The 16,147-nt window shown below is 39.2% G+C and overlaps 1 protein-coding gene across 18 annotated transcripts in view; it reads right to left on the bottom strand.

The window, feature by feature from the left end:
* The window catches only part of CD44 (CD44 molecule (Indian blood group)), a 51,190-nt gene that overhangs the window by 29,532 nt on the left and 5,511 nt on the right, over nt 1-16,147 (bottom strand). For all 18 annotated transcript variants that reach the window (XM_017742039.1, XM_017742034.1, XM_017742024.1 and 15 more), the window contains exon 2: nt 3,117-3,282. In XM_017742039.1, coding sequence (XP_017597528.1) covers nt 3,117-3,282 — 166 coding nt within the window. The remainder of the gene's footprint in view (nt 1-3,116; nt 3,283-16,147) is intronic.

Here is a 16,147-nt window from a genome sequence, read left to right as displayed (position 1 = left end):
AAGTGCATGCAGTTTATTCATACGGTTTTGTTACCTTTTTGTTCCTTGTTCATTTGGTTGCTCCCTTCTCACATCAGTCTCCTGTCACTCAACATCATTTTATGTTTAATTTCTAGAGCTAAACCCATTTAAACTAAACAAGCATCTTACCAAGGTTGTTACTAAGCTAGGTTGATCAGTTCCCCAGGGTGATCAGAGCAAGGGAGTCAAAGTGAGGGAGGAGAGTGCACTTTTTGTTCAGTGCGAGTCTGTATTACCTGACACTAAATTCCCATTCTTTAGGGATTCACATTTTCATTGCTTTGACATAGCACACTGCTCAATGACACTTCACTCAGAAGAGCTGAGGGCTCAATTTATGGTACCTGAGCAAGTTTAAAGAATGCTTGCAACACACATCATTTTCTCAAAAACTGACAGCCTACTAAAATATTCAAATACAAGACTCATTCATCCACAAATCCTTACTGTATCTTTCAGTTGAACAATGTGATTATTGTGCACAGAGCTCACATAATTCAGTGAAGACTGTGATTACATAACGTACAATACATTATTACTATTTTGCAATCCTGTAACACCTGATTGATTCCTATGTATTTAACTAGAGACGTGATAGAATGGAAACAAGAACGGGTTTGGTTTGGGTTTTGCTTTACTTCTCGAGAGGAATGATTTATCAGGGAGGAGTTAATGTCACAGCTTTGCAGTTTTTTATCTATGAACATCATTCCAGTTTCATGTCTAATGTGCAGATACTTGCAATTCTGAAATTCTCTTGTAGGTGGAATTATAAAGTACTTTAACCACACTCCCAACTGAGCTTACAATGCTGACACTTTACAAACCATTATGACCTACTTGTGTTATGTTCTGTTGATTCATCTTATTCACATGCATTTTGATGGTTATATGCAGCATATTTTCCCTCTCCTACTCTATTTTAATAAGAGCTAAGGTTTACTGACAAGGATTACTTCTAGCACAGGATCAACAAATGAAAGTAATAGGGTGGGAGAGTTGGCCAGAAGGAAGGGAGGAAGAAATCCTATCCACATGGCTTTCACGTCCAAATCTGTCCTCTGGTCAATTTTGAATTAGGGAAAAATGTAAAATTAATGAAAAATTACAGCTTACCACTGGGGGAAAAAAAAATTCCCTCTTCTTCTTTCAATTACCTTTATATTTAGCTTTAGAAAATACTTCCCATATTTTAGAATACTCATTATTGGTGGCATAGAAATCTCTACCCATGGGCATTATTTAGGATTTGATCTCTAAATGTTGTGTAGTGCTGGGCAATTCAGAATGCTGTGTATATATTCATGTGCTAATGCCAGAAAAAGAACACGTTAATGTCAGAAAAAGAACATGCTAATGTCAGAAAAAGAACATGCCTACTTTGTTATAAAGGACTTTCCCCTCAGAGTAAAGAACTGTTTCTAGTTTTTATGTGGTACCATTTTAAATTGCATTCCCACGTCTCAGAGAAGAACCCTCAAAGAATTCTGTTCACGTATTTCACCACCACAATACTTGTGAAAGTGAGCATGCCAGAACAGGAGATATTTGCAAGCCGTATGGATGTCAGTACTATTTCTCATGGTACCAGAGTGAAAGCCTTAAAATTTTGAAGAAATGTCCACTTCGTTTTTCTAAGTTAGAAGATAAATTCCATTTCTGCCTATTTCCTGTCTGAGTTAGACTGCAACGAAGTTGAAAATCTGCTGTCATTTATTTAAACTCCATAATGGCTTGCCAACATGCATCTCCTGGGCTGCAGTGATCATGCACTGGTGGAGTTTGCCGTCCTGGGGGAAATGGGTGAGGAGAAGAGTAAAGTCAAGACCCTGAATTTTAGGGAAGTAAGCTTCCACCACTTCAAGGAGGTTTTCAATAGGCCCTCCTGAGAAACTGCCCTGAGGGACAAGGGTGCAGAACAGAGGTGGCAGGTATTCAAGGACTACTTCCATAGAGCGCGAGAGCTCTTGATACCAGTTTAAGAAATGAGGAAAGCAAGCCAAGAGACCTGCATGGCTTTGTTGGGATTAAAGGACAGGAAGGAAATGCACAGGCAGTGGAAGCAGGGTATCAACACCTGCTGGGGTATAAACACACTGAGAGCAGCCTGCCCAGAAAAACCTGGGGGTACTGTTGAATGAGAGGCTGGACATGAGCCAGCAGCGCCTGCTTGCAGCCCAGAGAGCCAAACGCATTCTGGGCTGCATCCAAAGCAGCGTGGGCAGCAGGTCAAGAGGGAAGATGTTCCCTCTCTGCTCTGCTGAGACCCCACTGTGCCCAGCTCTGGGGTCCCCAGCACAAGAAGGACATGGACATGTTGGAGCAAGTCCAGAGGAGGGTCATGAAGATGATGAAAGGGACAAAGCACCTCTGCTCAGGAAACGCGGAGAGAATTGGGATTGTTATATTAGTATTCACTCAAATTTTTTGAATTAAATGTTTTCTGTAACTTCTAGGCTCTTGCGCTAGTTATTTTTTGAGAAATTAAAGAGTCTGTATTATCCACATTTGTTGTCCTATACATCATTAATTACAGCATGTAATTAGGTCAATTGACAACATGGTTTTGAGGTTTTTAATAACTACTGTAACTGTCCTCTGAAAAATCTCCATTTACAGATTACAGGAATGCACGAATACTGTGGTCATTTTTCACTGGGTTGTCAAAAGCTCATCCCTCACAGTACCACCTGCTGCTTTTTACTGTTCCTTGGCAAGACCGAGTTCCATACATGGCATACACTATCCTCAGCCTATGCTCACATTAGGTCCTTACTTTTCACATACTTATCTTACCAATCGTTTAGTGACACAGTATGATCTGAACATCTTCCTAATTAGTTTATTATCCTGTCACCTTTTGTTATCTTTAGATTTTATCTGTGAGGGGTTACGATTTTTTTTTAAAAGATAAATGGTAAAAAACTATATGCATGAAGGACTTACTTACTACTAGACCCAGAGCAAACATACACATGCACAGAGATGTTTCGTTCATTACAGAATATAACTTCTTTAACTAATCTGAACGGCTACAGTAAGTCAAATGTAATTATTACATCAGTAGTGTCATATGTTTTCAAGAATTTCTTTACCTGCAAGTTTCAAATCCAGACTCGTGAGCTTCCTTCAGCTGCTCTAGTGTTGCCAAGGTGCTGTTGAGAGCTCTGCAGAGTTTGACTGCTTCAGATCGTGTGAGACTGTAGCGACCATTTTTTTCAACATGAAAAACTCCTCTGTATCTGCAACTTACATTGAATTCTGTTACCAAAGCAAAAGAAAAAAAAATGTTAACAATTTAGACCTAAGAATTTAGACCTTAAGTGAAGACCTGGAAATCATTTCTTTTCAAGTATAATGCTTTCAAAGCAAACCAGCAACAAGTAACAGCTACCAATTCATTCAGAAAAAAGCACTGCCACTTTCAATCACTTTCTTCATACTTCCCCTCTTTGGGCTGAGGCATGAGCCAAATCTCCAGCCTTCCCAAAAATAGCCATACATCCTTTTGTGAGGTATCTAGGACTTTTAACGTACCCTTAACACTAATGTGCAGAAGAAGGAGTTAACAATAATAATGTCAATACGAATAAGAATAATCACGTGCGTAGAGGAAAATGGGGAAACATCAGGACACTTCAAAGCAATGTGAATTAAGTTTGCTTCTGCCCCACCTTTCCCTCAAGAGAAAAAAAGCAGTTGCAACTCCAGACTAGAATGACAACTGCTAAGCTCACTTCATAGGAGTAGCTATTATTTCCAGTGCAGAGAGGAGCATGACTCATTTTTATCTTAATTTTAATGGAAGTTCCATGTGCAATAAAGGGAAAAATAGACCAGTCTTCTCCAATACTAAAAGGGAGCGTCTGTACTGTCTATTTGAAAAAAAATTACATATAATAACTGTTTTACTAAAAGACACTAAATGCAATTCATGCACATTTGCATTGACACATTCCATATAAATAATAAGCAACGCTCCTAATGTAATTTTTTGCTTGACAGTCTATTTTGCTTGACAGTCTATTTCACAGATGTGAAAGCAAATGATAGGAATCAAGGCATGCACTCTTTCTTCAGTTTCTTTTGTCCATTGATAAACTGATGTTATTCTGTGTACAGGGTATCTACTCAGTGTAAACTGCAAGGAACATTCCTTTCCATAGCTCACAGGAAACACTCAAGGAGATAAAATACCAGATTAGACCCAGCCTGTATGATGCATAAGAGGATGGCCACTATTCACAGCATAGGTAGGAGTCCAATAGTATTGATTCTTGCTTGTCCAAAGGAGCTCAAAAGCTGTGCAGCCAATCTTGAATACTTGTACCATAGGCAACAGAATTAATCATATTGTTATTTGGGATAGCCTTTCCACAAAAAGAACAGAAAAAATACCTCTTGTCCCACCTTTTTCCTTCCCCCAGTATTTTGGCTGACAAAAAAATCAATTTGTATTGCAGACCTGTTTTACAGTCTTGCTGACTACAGTTTTAAAATTTTTATTATCATACATTATTAAAAAACATATGGCACTTCCGCCACTCCTTGACTACTGCTATGGGATGGAGCTGCTCTCACAGCTGCCATGCAAGTGACTTCTACTTTGGCTCCAAACATTTCATATTCAAAGCCTGACATTGCCTTGGAAGTTGTCCAGTCAGTAGCTGTATTAAGCTGAAATGACCTAGACAAGAAAAAGGCTTTTCTTTAGTTTTCCCTTCTTGATCCTCTCTTCCTAAAACATACTCTATGAAGCCCAAGACTTAATGTTAAATATGGGGATCAGACCATGAAATTCTATTTGATTACTTTAAAGTAACAAGCTTAGTGAATTTGGAGCTAAATTTTCTTGGAGCATCAAAATCTTTTGTGATAACTTTAGGCTGATTTCTGAAAAGCTTTTGCTGTGAAAGGGCGTACCACATACACTTGTTTTGGGTTCCATTTCATCGCAGTTAATCCTAGATTCACTGAATTATAAAGTGAAGTTCACTTTTGTTTAGAGTGAGTTCATATAGCCGCCATTAAACCTCAGCCCATTCCTGGTTTTAAACACCACAATTTATGCTCCATTACCACTCTGAGACTCAGTCACAGTCAGAATTCCATGTAGAGAGTCAATTACTTAGACTTCAGCTGTTTAAAAAGTTGGCTTACTAACAGAAATAGGCTTAATGGAACTATGTGGAATACATGCCTACACATGTGTACATTTTCCATGGAAACGCTCAGCCTGAGTATGCCCTGCCCACCAGGACACTGCTGAGAGGTACCCGGCTTACTGCATGTGTGCTGCCCAACTGCACTGCATGCACATGCAGGAGCAAAGCCAAAGCTCCCAGGAAGCCTTGCTCATGCAGCGAGAGAGATCATGTGGGTGTCCAGGAAACCCCAGGCAAATGTGGCAATCCAGTTGTCAAAACTGGGTTTGAGGCCATCCAATTCGTTGGCACTGTGCCCTAAAGTAATGCTGAGACAGCACCTTTGTTTTTACTTTGATGGTATCTTCTACGCCTACTATTCCAAGTGTACCACTGCTGTAGCAGAGACACTCTGTTCATGAAGAACTGAGCATGGGAAAAGGACCAAAGCAGTACCCAAAATTCACATGGTATTTCACAGTCTAAGCAAACTGTGTAAATTCAGCATCTACTCTTTGAAGATAGTAATTACCACATTTTAAAAATGACAAAATACAAACCCAGAGCTGTCAGGGAACAGAGCATTTTTACTTTATAGTCTTGTATTTTAATGCCCACACAATGGGGACTCTTAACTGAATTAATGAAAAAAATTCTGATCACACCAATGGTGAACACACCATATCAAAAATAAATGATGGGATCTAAACTCAATTAATACCTTAATTTTTTTTCCATGCTGAGGCTTATAGAGTAATTTTGAGTTAAGGAAGAAACATGACTGTCAAATTTAAATCAAAAGACATATTTCACCTTTTCCCATAGGGCAGGAAGGTCAAATCCATTAATTTTATGTTGATGTTACTTAGCTGGCTTTAACACAGTTATGCAAAAGATGGATTTTTGTTCTCTTCCAAGAGACAAGGCAATGCAAAACTCATACTGTGTAACAAACTATTGCACTCTAAACTGATCCTTTTAACATTTCTGAAGTATCGAAGGGGCTGACTCAGAGTGGACTCACAGTGAAATCACCAACAGCACGCAAACCTTCCCTCCTTCCCCCTCTTAGAGCTGTCTGGCTTTGGGGCCTGACAGGACACAATCTTTCCTTTCTTCTTTCATCCACATGATCTGCTACAGCTGTTTAATTGCCTTTAAGAAGGCAAACAGTACGAAATATGTCTGAATTGTCATAATCATTAATCTCACCCAGACTATGAGATTGGGTGACACAAACCAAAGCCATGGAACGTTCCTAAGTCTGTGCTGAATTTTATGAGCATGGAAAACGTAAACTTCTACACAGGCCATTTCTCCCCATCTTTCCCAGGATTTCTGGTGCTCTCTCTCAAACAGCTGCATGCAAACCTTTCTCTGCTATCACCATTCATGTATCTAAACCAAGTTCAATTAATACTTGTCAACCAAAATCTCTAACTTCAGTTCCCCAGACAATTTGGTAGTTAGAGCCCACTGGTGGGATAGAATCACCTCACACAGACTAAAGAGCATTGTCCTGTCAGAGAAGTTGAGTTACACCCTGATAATTAATACAAGAGGCTTGTTAGAAACTGTCACTGTAAGAAACCAGGTGCAATTTCCATTTCCACCCTGATTCTGCAACCCTTATGTATAATGAGTAACTCTGACTCACGCTAACTCTTCCCAGTGGAATTGATTTTCCATGAAGATTTTTGGTGTACCATACTGATGTCTCATGCACTACTCCCTGTTTTCATTGTTTTCAAGACACCACCTGGGGGTTTCATTCTCAAGGTGGATGCTGTCTTGTCTTTGAGAGGAAAAAAAAATAGCAGTTCTTTCAGCAACTGCAGAGATACATCAAAGTGGAAGATTTGCAAACACCCTGCCCACTTGAACGAGAGTATGTGTAAAGCTTGTACGTTGTTAACAGAGTTCTTGGTAAAACCGCATGCTGAATTGCATGGCAACCAGGAAACGTTACGGGGATGTTTTCGCGGGGATTTTCCCTTTCAGTTTGCGGTTCAAGATGATTGACAGGTCACCAGGATGTGCTAAACTGGGGCTGACAACAGGGACAGAACTAGAGGTTTCACAGTGTGTATAGTTTTCATTCTCTTTGTTTTAATGGAATATAGGATTTACATTTACTGTAAGAACTTAGTTCAAATTTATTAAACTAGCTTTGGGCAGATATACATGGGTAAATGTTTCCTTACAATCACAGACTATTGAATCTTGTACTGACACTTCTGAACAGGAACAATCACCAGCTTAGCACTGCTACCTACATTTTGAATATTATCATCTGCTTCAAGCGCATGCTAGTAATGAAGTAGCAAAAAGTAACATATTGGAAACAGATTAAAATATGTTTAAAAGAAAATCCTAGCAACTACAATTCCTCTTCAGGCAAATCTATAAATTGGGCCATATGAGTCCTAAAATCTGAAGAGGTCTGGACAGTCCAGATCTTGTCTCTCAGTACAGACCTATCTCTAGTTATGCCTACTTTTTTACTTGGTTCTCAAGAAAACTACTTCACGGCTAAATAAGAATGCATATTTTACTTCTGACTTGAGAAAATGGCCTCTGAATACAAAATTTCATATGGAATGGATTAATGAAACATTTCAGGATGCAAAACATTTTGTCAGTGTATATATTAAGTTAGCCTGATTACCGCCATTTGACATTTGCAAGAACTTAAGTGTACAAAAAAATACAATTCAGTGATTACCTAATACACTACAACACACATGGGCCTGGAAGGCATTATTTGCTGAGTATTCCACCTTTTTTTTTAGTCTATTAGTAAAAAACTTCACCCAAGCAACTCACAGTACAGGCAACTGTAACAGGATACATAGGCTTTTACCTTTATGTCAGAAGTTGGACTAAAGCCCAAGTCAGTGATGAAAACCACTGGATAGCTGTTTGCTAGGTCATGAAAAATGATTCATTAATCCCAGCCACAGTCACTAATAGACACGTGTCGACATCATTAAAACACACCTATACTCAAATCCCTCGGGGCTTGATGAGGAAAGGAAAACTGTGCTGGGAAAATAGGACTCAAAACTGGGATGACTACATACTGATCAAAATTCAGAAGCCAAATTTGCAAGATCCACATGAATGAAGCAAGCAGTCCTTTACCATCCCAACACAAAAGCGCAAAGGGTCAAGCCACATGTATAATCATTAAGTGTGCCTGGTTTTGTGTTCTCCCTGTTATGATATTCTTGTTCTGCTAACCACCATTCTCCAAAGAAAGTAGAGAAACAAATCTAGAAATAGACCACCTACACCATAAGCAAGGCTTTTCCACATAGTGACAGTGAAAGTAAGTCTTTGCAGATTCTTGGGAGCTGTCCGATGAAATACTTTCCTTGGAGTATTGCCAAGTTGTGAAACCTACAATGATTTATAGGAAATACATTTCCAGATTTAGTGGCAATAAACCATAGTTTTGGTTTTCAAAGTATCCCTTGTGGATACTTAAATGAAGCCAAATAAGGGGTTTGTCTTTCAGTTTGAAACTGCCTTTAATTCTGAAATTAAAATAATTAGTTTGCACAAAATAAAATAAAATAGCATAAAATAAAATCACTTAAGAAAGCTAGGTTTAAATGTTTACATGGCTGTGATACATACAGATGGTTTAAGGAACCCAGACCAAAGTTTCCCTCAGGAATTTTTTTAAATGTCATCTTTTCATTTCAGTTTGGAATAGAAAAATATTCTAAGCCTTGAAAATTTTAATGGGAGAGAAAAAGCCCACACAATTATATCCCTAATAGATAGCTGATATTCAGTGGGAAAAAAATTCTCCACACACCTGGCTTTTTAAAGACAGCAACGTCCAGGAAAAAAACTTTAAAAGGGATTTACCTGCATGTTTGCAAGGAGTTCCTGCTACAAATAGAGACAACTTATTCTTAGTACTTGGGTGTGGTGACAAGAAAGTGAAGATGACTCTCCACAGATCCAAAGGTGTAAAGTCAGAACTTTCTTTGAAGTTGTGCCTACTACCCAGTTGTATTTGGGTACCTAGTAATTCAGTCTGAAAAAGCAAACAAGAGTGTAGCTTTCTCACTTTCCTGTGTGCTGCTAACTGCCTGAAAAGTCATGAGATAGCCATGCTAACCTTGAGGTCCAAGTGGGCTGACGTGGATCTCTGCAGTGAAAAAGAGATGTGGCTGGAGGTATGCGCAGAGGCCAGAGAGGGTACACTGCACAAGGAGGCTCTCCTTTCTCCAACAAAAATTACCAAGTATTCCTTGAATTTCTGTATTACTCCAGGAAATGCACACTGGAAATGGGATGCAGGACAAAGCTCAAGCTGCTGACTTTCTTCTAAATTGTTGTTCCTAATGAATCTGCCGACTGATCATCAAAGCGTCTGTTTACTGATGGACAAAAATCTCCAGTCTCTTAACTGACAGCTCTCCTGGCTACTGCTTTAAAACAATGGGTGTGGGGGTAGTGCTATTAATAAATCAAGAATTCACAGAGTCACTCAAAATGCAAGTACAAGAAATATGCTTCAGTCCTCAGCAGCTGCTGTAGGAAGAAAAGAATCAGCTAATGCATCTTCCAATCTTTATCTGCCTGGCAACTGTTGCTCTGGTAAACATCCTGAGTGAGCCCATACTGTGTCATCACTAATGATAAACCTCCTTTCTGCTGAAATTAGTATTAGTCTTTTTGTAATAGTCTCACCCCATAGGGAGCTGAAAGTTTTCAGACTACAGTAGAACGTGGTACAGCTGCACAGCACCTCGGGGGAAAAATTGCAGGCAGTGATATCATAGTCTGCAATTAGTTATCTGATATGTCCCCCTCGAAATGATGAAAACATAATCATCATTGCCGATACGGGGAGAGCTCCAGGCTGTACAGTGAGCAGTCTAACCCCAAAGGCTGAGTAACAAGGGCTGTGAGGAGAATCAGTTGGGATCAGTTCCATGCAATCCAGGTGAAGAAACACTCGAAACAAAGCTGGAGAATAACAGCTGGGGACTGATTTTCACTGTTTGATCAATTTAGTTATTTGGGATAAAAGCAGTTGACGCACGGAGTTGCTCAGAAGACAGATCCCCAGCCTGGAGCCTAGAGGGCCTTATTCCTATTCCCTGCTCTGTCACTTAGCCTATGAAAGAAAGAAACCCCAGGAATCTTTTCAAAAGCTCTGACAGCCAGCCAGTTAAAACAAAGATAACATTACCCTGGTAGACATACTGAAAGAGGAAGGCTGCTCAGAATATGCCTCACAATGTAGGATATGATCTATAGAAATCAAAGGGAAAGTTCTTACGCAAGTTTCTGATGATGGAAGAGAATATTGTCACATCCACCACTCCCTTAGGTTTTTTCCCTAGTACAAGAAGGGCAGGGATCCCACAGCCTATAACCAGACTGGCTAAAACAGCAAGTTCTCCTGCCATTTTTGGTGGCAAAATATTTCCATTTTCTGGACCCTGTGTGACTCTATCCATCCATAAAAGGGTTTCAAGAATCTTGAGATTTATACTGAAAATGCTGACTAGCAAGTAACTTTCCTAAGATGTATACAGGTTATTCATACACTAAGCTACATGTGCTGTTGAATTTCTTTAGTAATTCTTACAATCTCAGTTATGAATCTTCTGGTACTGGTTTAGTAAAAAGGCACATTTAATAACTAGAATTTACAATAAACATTAGTATGGTACACAATGCTGTTGCTATCACTAATATGGTGGGAATAATAATATTTTTCCTATTAAAAGTAAGTGTATTTAAACTTAAAAATTTATGACAGGCAGTGAATATTCTCTTGCTTAAGGGAAGAATGGGAAGGAGGCAGTGGCAGTGTGGCCTCAATATTCTGTGATTTCAAATACTACATTAAATTCTACATATATTTAGGCAGTGGAGATAAGTAAAGGCAATGCACTATTGCTTGCACGCAATCATCCTTAAATAGCAAAGCATCATTGTTTCCCGAAAGTGTTGGAATCATTGTGAAGCCAGTGATTCTGTTGTGATGCTCATATATTCTAGTAATCTGTTTTAATGAGATATAGCTGGATTTTACAAAAAGATCCAGAGCTAAATCCATGCTTGAATGGTAAATGATACAGTGGCAGACCTCAGTTCAGGTACAGTGAGCTTGATGACACTGGATTCATTTTGAGCAAGAGTCAATTCAAATAGCAGTTTGGGAATAGGCTATCTTAATAAATACAAAAATTGAGACAGTTACTAATTAATAAAGCACCAGAATATTTTTTCCCACACCAAGGATATTACTGGAAGCAAAACTCATCAGGTTGTTTATCAAGTGCACTAGTCAAAGCATCCATCCAGGAGATAGGAGTACAGGCTGGGAGAAGAATTCATTGAGAGCAGCGTCGATGAGAAGGACTTGGGGTTTGTCATGGATGAAAAGCTGGCCATGAGGCACCTGTGTGTGCTCCCAGCCCAGAAACCCAACAGTATCCTGAGCATCCAAGGCAACATGGCCAGCAGAGCAAAGACATGATCCTTTCCCTCAACTCTGCCCTCATAAGACCCAACCTGAAGTGCTGCATCCAGCTCTGGGGTCTCCAACATAAGGACATGGACCTGTTGGAGCAAGTACAGATGGGGGCCATGAAAATGACTAGAGGGCTGGAGCACCTCTCCTACAAAGGGTGGCTGAGAGAGCTGGGGTTCTTCAGCCCGGAGAAGAGAAGGCACCAAGGAGGCCTCTCTGCATCCTTGCAGGACTTAAAAGGTTTTTTTTTTTTTTAAAGAGGAAGACTTTTTTACACAGGCAGATAGTGATAGGACAAGGCGAGACAGTTTTAAACTAAAAGAGAAAAGATTTAGATTAGATGTTAGGAACAAGTTCTTTACTGCGAGGGTAGGAGACACTGGAACAGGCTGCCCAGAGAAACTCCACCCCTGTGCGTGTTCAAGACCAGTTTAGATGGAACCCTGAGCAACCTCATTTAGAGGGTGACATCTCTGCCCATGGCAGAGGTTTGGAACAAAATGGTCTTTGAAGCCCCTCCCAGCCCAAACCATCCTGTGATTCTGTGATGTCTCTTAGAAACAGCAGAAGTAGCTGATGCAGTGAGAAACCACTTTTCCAGGTGATTTGCTACCAATCACTGTGCATAGATCCTACTATCTTCCTTGAACAGTCTAAAAACACGTCTTAGACACACCTTGCTATAACACACTGCTAATTCATCTGACTCATAAAACTACTTTCTCTGGGAGGGTGGGAAATATTGGGCTACTTCCCAATAGAGAAATCAATTCAAGATACCAAACCAGTAAATTAAAAAGCAAAACAGAGGTTTCAATTAGTTACGTTTCCATGACTATCACTGTGGATATATTTGTATCACATCAGGGGTGGAAAAAAGGTGTTAATACATTGCCTTGCAATTGCTGTGGGTCAACAGTAATATGATTGTGACTGTGTTGACAAAATGGCATGACCTGAGCACTATGAGTAATAAAGCCAGACAGAAGACTGATAAGAAATTCAGTCTAGGTCTGCAAAAAATTGGTTCTGTGGGCGTTTCAGAAATTAGGAAAATCCCTACCCTTACTCATAAGGAGTATTTTCTCACACGGATTGTTCAGCCGAAGGAAGGATTGCACAGCCAGACACAGTGATGGATTGCCAAACTAACTGAAGAGAGTTTCCTGTTTTTACGGTTACAGTTTTCAGAGAATGCTCTGGTCGTCTGTGCTCTTGTTCACTTCCCATCCAGTAGAATAATATTTGCACAAGAACATTTTTCTTACAATTAATCATAATGCTTCTTTCAGCTGAAACAGCCCTGTATGTGAACTCATACCTGCTTTCTGAAACTGAAGAAAAAGAGGCCTTGTTGATGGGACAAGAGGCTAGGACTTTGGAGAAGATGTTCTGTTTACAGCTACACTGCTTTCTCTCTGTTGTCCTACCTCTGAGGTGGGGATAAAAACACTGACTTCCCACAGGCTATAAAAATCACTAATCATTATTTTCTGCTGGCAGCATGGTTGTCAGTTCACTTCTTTCTCACTAGTTGGGAATATTCTTTACCTCTTAAATACTACTATATCTAGACTTGAAATTTTAAGTTCTAGGGTAATTTAAATACACTCAGACTCCAGGTCTGCTAGATGTGTTGGTGAAACCCATCACATAAGGTAACTCCCTCTTAACTAAATGTTGTAATATTTACGTGAACTCCACGCAATGCAAGGAAAAAAAAAAACAACAAAATTTCAACAGAGACACCAACTATTTCTGAAGTGACACATTGAGAAAGCCTAAGATGTCAAATCTGTTTCAAGAATTCAAGCTCTTCTACAAAAGTCAGAAGAATCCAGCAGCTGACAAACAGAAGGAATACATCTCAGACGTGCTGATGTTGAAATGTTTGAATGTTTAAAGTACTGGAGGATATACTGAGGAGAGATCACTTGTTTTTGTTATGAATGCCCACACTGAGCTTTGAAGACATGGATGTGTATCAAGTAAATGTTATCAATAAATACTTAGGTTATTAATAGACCCAAGCCTTGCTGGGCCCAAGACTTTCGATGCTGTGGTTACGCTATATTTTTTAAATGGGTTTGTGACAACACAGAAGCAATTGAAGAAAATAACATTGTCTGTATTTTATTTTGAAGGGCAGACTAGTCAGGCAGAGAGAGCTTTTTAAATTTTTCCTCCTTTGCTCAGCAGAAGAAATTAATTAAAGAGTTTATTCATTTGTGAATGCAAAATTTTGGATAGAAATTCTACTGATCTTTAAGGGCACTGTTGCAACATCTTACCAGTCTTGCATTGTTCTCTATGCAATATATTGTTTATGCTGCACTAATTTATGATAGGTCTGGTCCCCACTGGCATACATCTAAGTAATAGGAGTTGTTAAGAAATATAAAAGAAGAAAAACGATCTCCAGCACCAGAAAGAAACACAGACTACTTGTTATATGTACTACCTGGATTAAAATAAACTCTCATCAAAGCATTATCAGAAAGAAAATTCAAATTTAGTCATTGGTCTTAACAATCTCCTACTCACAGGATTTGTCTCCTTCTGGAAAACTAGACAATTGGGCTTTTCTCTAGTCCACATGAACCCACAGAGACAGAAAACACTGTCTAGTGTGTATGCCTAGAGATGCCCTGAAAAATCACCTGAAAAACTGTGCTGATCTTACCCTTCCATGATGCTCTAAGATTGCCCCTGCTTCACTGTTTTAAAAAAACAGTTAATGTTGTGCTCTGTTCAGTGTGAACACAAACAATATCACTACTAGATAATGTGTGAGACTTGGCAGGACAAGAATATGTTGAGAAAATAAAGCAAAACTACTCTAATCTTTTCCCACCCATAAAGCAGCCAGGAAATTAAGCCATAAGAGTAAAAGGAGAAGAAGAAGAAAAAAGGAATTAATAGAACTGATCTTGTAGAAATGTCACAAGACACAAAAATCATAATAGACACTCTTAGAAGAGCTCTGCAGCATTTTATACCACAACAGGGAGCAAATGGGTCCAGGGTTTTACTGAAGTAAGCCACAAAAGCAGGAAAGAAACTTCTCTCTAGGCAGTCACCATGGGAATGTGTCTCACATGCTCAAAATGTCTGGCAGTTACTACTTTTAATACAAGAGTTGTTAATGGGATAAGTGCTTGTCTAAAGCCTTAGCTGTGCCCGCTCAGTGATGAACTGGAACCACCAAGTATCTCTTCTCAGTAGGCTATAAAATGATTTTGCTACATTCTGGAAAAGAGGAGTTTAAAAGTTTAGAGCTCAATATGCAACCTCAAGAAGGACACTTTTATTTTCTGTGCTAGGAGAGATTTTGCTCCTCACAAGAAGACAAAGTTACTCTGACTCGTGCAATGGAAGAGTGGTATTTTGTCAATACAATTTTACGAAGTCACCGGACACTCCAGCCCTACAGCCTTTCCCAGAGCATCAAGCCTTTATGAACAAATACCTCCAAACCTTCAGGAAGACAGTTGATATTTATAACTAGGAAGTATTGGTTCAAACAGGAGTGCAACTTGATAAAATTTAAGACACCATTCTTCAGTTAATTATTAAATAAATTTTAAAGTTCTTGAACCTAAAAAGCGTTAAGTCTGACAGTAGAGCAAAAGATGTAAGTCAGTTCTCACTTGGCAAACTGCTTCAAACATCCCCAATCATAAAAGATAAGCATGGAATAATAACTCTTTAAGGAAGCTCTACTTTGCATTTGCTGTTGTCTAACAGGAAACAATTGCTATTGAACTGAAAATAGCTGCTGGTCCTCAGTGTGTATAGAGATAGCAAACCCACAAGTAAACAGGATAAAACTGTCAGACCAATGAAGTCTTATCTGATTTTTATAGCACTGCTACTGGCCAAATTGATTTAAACAAAATATGTGTTATTTCACTTCCATGTGAAATGGAATAAATTTGACATAAGTGTTCCTATATGTCAAATTTATGCATAAACAATATACAGGAACAGAGAACAAAACACTGCATTTATAAATATGAAGACTCATTAGCGAAAGAAGCTCTTTTTTCTGCACTTACACACCTGTGTAAATGATGGAAAGGGAAAGGACATGTAAATAATGAAGGACACTTAATCAAGCAGGAGAAGGGAAAATAAGGAAGTGAGTGAAAGATGCGTTCAGGCCGCACCCTCAGTGTCTTCATTATTAATGAATCATGTTTCTTTATAATTGGCAAATACTACTTTCCCTTGAACATTCCTGGTTAACTATTCCATATTCCTTGTGCAGAAGCTTTATCCAGAGCACCAGGATGGAGCTGGGAACACCTGGCTATCCTCAGCAGTGGCATATTGTGTCACTCCCTCGTCTCCTCATTCTGTGATAGGGACACTCCACCTTGTTGGCCGATGGCAAAGGGTAGGTAAATCATTCCCATCACAACCACCCCTACAGCACTGCTGAACTATTGCATTTACATGCTGCAGGAAGAGC

This window comes from Corvus brachyrhynchos, unplaced genomic scaffold, assembly GCF_000691975.1.
Source record: "Corvus brachyrhynchos isolate BGI_N302 unplaced genomic scaffold, ASM69197v1 scaffold115, whole genome shotgun sequence".
Taxonomy (NCBI): domain Eukaryota; kingdom Metazoa; phylum Chordata; class Aves; order Passeriformes; family Corvidae; genus Corvus; species Corvus brachyrhynchos.
The sequence above is the reverse complement of the archived record's forward strand: the minus strand, read 5'-3'. Positions and strand labels throughout refer to the sequence as shown.